We start from the raw sequence: 3,389 nt of genomic DNA, 5'->3' as shown, positions 1-3,389 counted from the left end.
GCAGGGTCTGGCCATGCAGAGCCGTCTCTGGGTCTCCAGTCGGCAGTAGCGATTCTGGTTGGAGACACGGGTGGCAAAGCCTATGCCACAGGTGGCTGAGCAGGCACTCCACTCTGTGCTCCACTCCTGGCAGGGGTATGGCAGCAGCGGGGACACTGCCCCAGGGGCTAAGAGAAGAGAGATGAGGGGAAAAAGGATGGTTGGAGCCAGGTGCTGTGCAGATGCCCTGCGGTGCTGTGGGCATAGTCCTCTGTGTCAGAAAAATGTGCAGTGAGGTGTCTCCTCACTGATGTTTCACAGCCTGGGGTGAAGGGGCCCTCCCCAGAGAGCTGTGTGGGCATCCCCTCCTGGAGGGTACCCTCCATCTCACCTGCTCTGGCATCCTGGAGGAGGTTCTGGTCCTGGGCTTCACAGATCCACTCAGGACAACACTTCCCTGGGATCTCCACACGCCGCGGGTAGGGGCAGTCTGGGGTAGGCAGTCGGACATCCTCCTGGCAGAGCGGGATGCAGGTGAAACCTCCGTCCAGGCAGCGACACTGGAGTTTGCAGCTGGGCTGGAAAATCTCCCCATCTCGATAGACTCGGCCATTCACCTCGCAGCCCTCCTCATCATCTTCAACTGCAAGCGACAGCCAGGGAGCCAGTTAGGGACAGAGTGACATGGATGGCAGAGGGGACTGCTGGGTTAACCATGGGGCTGGCACAAAGGGACTGAAGTGGGAGTGCCACAGAAGTGGTGAGAGGTATGTGAGGCAGACATGGGTTTGCAGCAGTGTGTCCATCGCCCCAACCTCCTCCCCTTCCCTCCCTCCTCTTCTCATCTCTGTTTCTTCAAAGCAACAGCTCACCAGCTGCTGAGTAACCCACTGCCCCTTGGCTCTGACCCTGCCTTCACGGTTTCCAGGCTAGAAAAATTTTCTTTGTGATTTCCCTGTAGGATCCCCAGGCTCCAGCCCTGGCTGGGTGACTGCAGGATCTGTGGAACCCCCATGTCCATCCCCACTCAAACCACCCTGATTTTTTGGTTGGAAAACAGCACAAGAGCTGGCAGGAGCTGCAGCACAGCCCCATGGCCAAGCTGCATGCACCATCCTCAGGAAAGCTGCTTGCCTAGCCTTAACTGCTTCCCTGATAGCCATGTGGGATGCCTGGAGCTGGCCAGGGCCATGGCTGCAGCCAGGTGTGTGCTGGGCTGGGGGCCCAGGGGCATCCCTGGGGGGAATGGGCACCCCTGTGCTCACAGTTGCAGGTGGCTCCTGTCCCTGCAGGTGCTGTGCTGTAGTCACAGACGAGGCCCTGGCTCTGGTCACAGACGTGGAGGAAGTCACAGGGCTCTCCCAGGCGCCGGGCACAGATCTTGCAGCAGCCACAGCCATCCAGGACCAGGGGGGACCCACGGGGGCAGCGAGGTGGCACCCAGGGACAGTAGCATGGTCTCCGACACAGCTGGGCACACACCTGTGAAGGCAAAGCCGTTGCTGATTCCACACAGGTTGTTTTTGTATAATAGCTATTTCACTGGGACAGCCAAGTAACCTTCTCTCAATCATGGGGTCAGAGAGGGAGGCTCTGCAAATCCATGGGAATATGGCAAAGCAGTCTGGAAAGCTACTGTCTCCTGTGAAGGACACCTATGGAAAACCAGGGAGAATCAAGGATGCTCAGCACTCTGCAAGATGAGGACTTAAATGTATCACTGCTCTGAATATGCAAGAGGAGAATGGACTTACAAGGTGAACACCCCATGCAGTGGTGGTTCTTTAATGGGGCCAGCAGCCCAGCAGGAGGGAGGGAGGGAAAGCAGCCTGCCCCTGAGGCAGCAGGTTGTGCCCAGCTGGAGATGGGACTTTGCAAGGACTGAATGCACATGGTGAGGGCACAGCATCTCATACCAAACAGCCTTGAACAGCTCTCATTCATGCCAAGAAACAGGACATTGCATTGACAGTGGGGAACTGAAGCCTGGCAGACCTTACCACATTCCTCCTGGTCCAGCTGCCTCCTCTGCCTGTCCCTGGCTGCAACATCCTCACCTGGCCTGGCCTGCTGGGCAAGGAGCCCAGAAACAAGCATGTTTTTGAGGACTGGGAGCTACATTTTCCCTCCTGACTATGCTGTGAGTAATCACTGTGGCAAGGCTGTGCTGTGCAGTCCTTTCCCTGCTCAGCTGGTTGTTTGCCAGGGATATGCCCACAGGAGTTCACCTGGGCAGGTGGGTGCTTATACCATCAGCTCAGCCTGCTTGCACAGCCACCCTATCACAAACAGCTTTTATAGACAGTGCTTGTGCTCCCATCATGTCATATCTGACAGAGCTGTTGCATATAGAGCTGGCACTGCAGTTTGGAAGTGAATTCTTTGCCAGCACTGGTCTGACAGCATGTGTGAGCCCCCCACCCCCCCCCCCAGCAGCCCTGCCTGCTTGGCACCATGCATGTGCTGCTGGATGCAAGTCCAGTATGTGCAGCAAATATGCAACCAAAACATTCATCCCTGTCCTGGTCCTGGTCCTGGTGTGTCTGCTGAGCCTGCCAAGAGAGCAGTGGGTGCAGCCAGACCATGTGGGTTTTAGATACCATTTGTCTTTCTTGTGGCACCAGGTCTGACACAACCAGTCAGATGGAGAAGGTAAGTACTGGTGTGCTATCTGTTCCCCCTTTGCAGCAGTTCAGATGGTTTTTATGGGGCTGTAGAAGTGTCAGTGCCAGCAATTGGAGATAAAATATATCCAAAATGGGCTGAGTGATCTGGGTCTTGTTCTAGTTCTGTCAATGAGCAATTTTATTAGTGTGGCAGAAACCTGAGAGAGACTTATGTCAGAGACCAAGGGACTGGCTGTAGTGGCCAGGTTTGTGCTGGCAGCACGAGAGCCCTTGGTGATTCTCCAGGAACCCGTGAGCACCTGGGACAAGAATCATTTCTCTCTCAGCTTACCCAGGCAGCCAAGAGCATTTTTCATCTTTCAGGAGGTTGCTATTGCAAATCGATGTGTTAGAAAGATTAGCCAAGCCATTAATCCATTTCCCCCTGCTCCCTGTAATTTACTTGTCTTTAGAAGACAATGTGCTCCTATCAGAGATCTGAGCTTTCTGGGAAAGGAGTCAAATAGGCACAACATTGCCATGACATCCCTGCTTGCAGAAGGTCTGCTTGGGGATTCAAGCAGCAATTAGAACTTGGAGCTGATACCTCAAACTTTTCAACATTCCTGTTCTCTGCACAGGCAAATATTTTCACACAGAGTCCAAGAGGAAAAAGAAATAATAAAATCACTACAACCCAAATCCCGTTGGAGGCATTGGCTTGGCATGAGCAACCCAAGGAGGAGGGGGAAAGCTGTATAATGCCAGGGCTGGTGCTCGCTGCTTGGCCCCTGCCTCGGGAGC

General features: G+C 54.6%; 1 protein-coding gene across 1 annotated transcript in view; it reads right to left on the bottom strand.

Annotated features, from left to right (window-relative positions):
• Positions 1-3,389, bottom strand: part of WISP2 (WNT1 inducible signaling pathway protein 2) — a 5,171-nt gene that overhangs the window by 1,290 nt on the left and 492 nt on the right. The window contains exons 2-4 of the mRNA XM_009070198.1: positions 1,245-1,461; positions 359-622; positions 3-167 (exon numbers count right to left, since the gene is read on the bottom strand). Coding sequence (XP_009068446.1) covers positions 3-167; positions 359-622; positions 1,245-1,461 — 646 coding nt within the window. The remainder of the gene's footprint in view (positions 1-2; positions 168-358; positions 623-1,244; positions 1,462-3,389) is intronic.

Source organism: Acanthisitta chloris, unplaced genomic scaffold (genome assembly GCF_000695815.1).
Source record: "Acanthisitta chloris isolate BGI_N310 unplaced genomic scaffold, ASM69581v1 scaffold21532, whole genome shotgun sequence".
In the NCBI taxonomy this organism is placed as follows: Eukaryota; Metazoa; Chordata; class Aves; order Passeriformes; family Acanthisittidae; genus Acanthisitta; species Acanthisitta chloris.
Note: the sequence above shows the minus strand (reverse complement) of the source record. Positions and strands in the feature narration are given on the sequence as shown.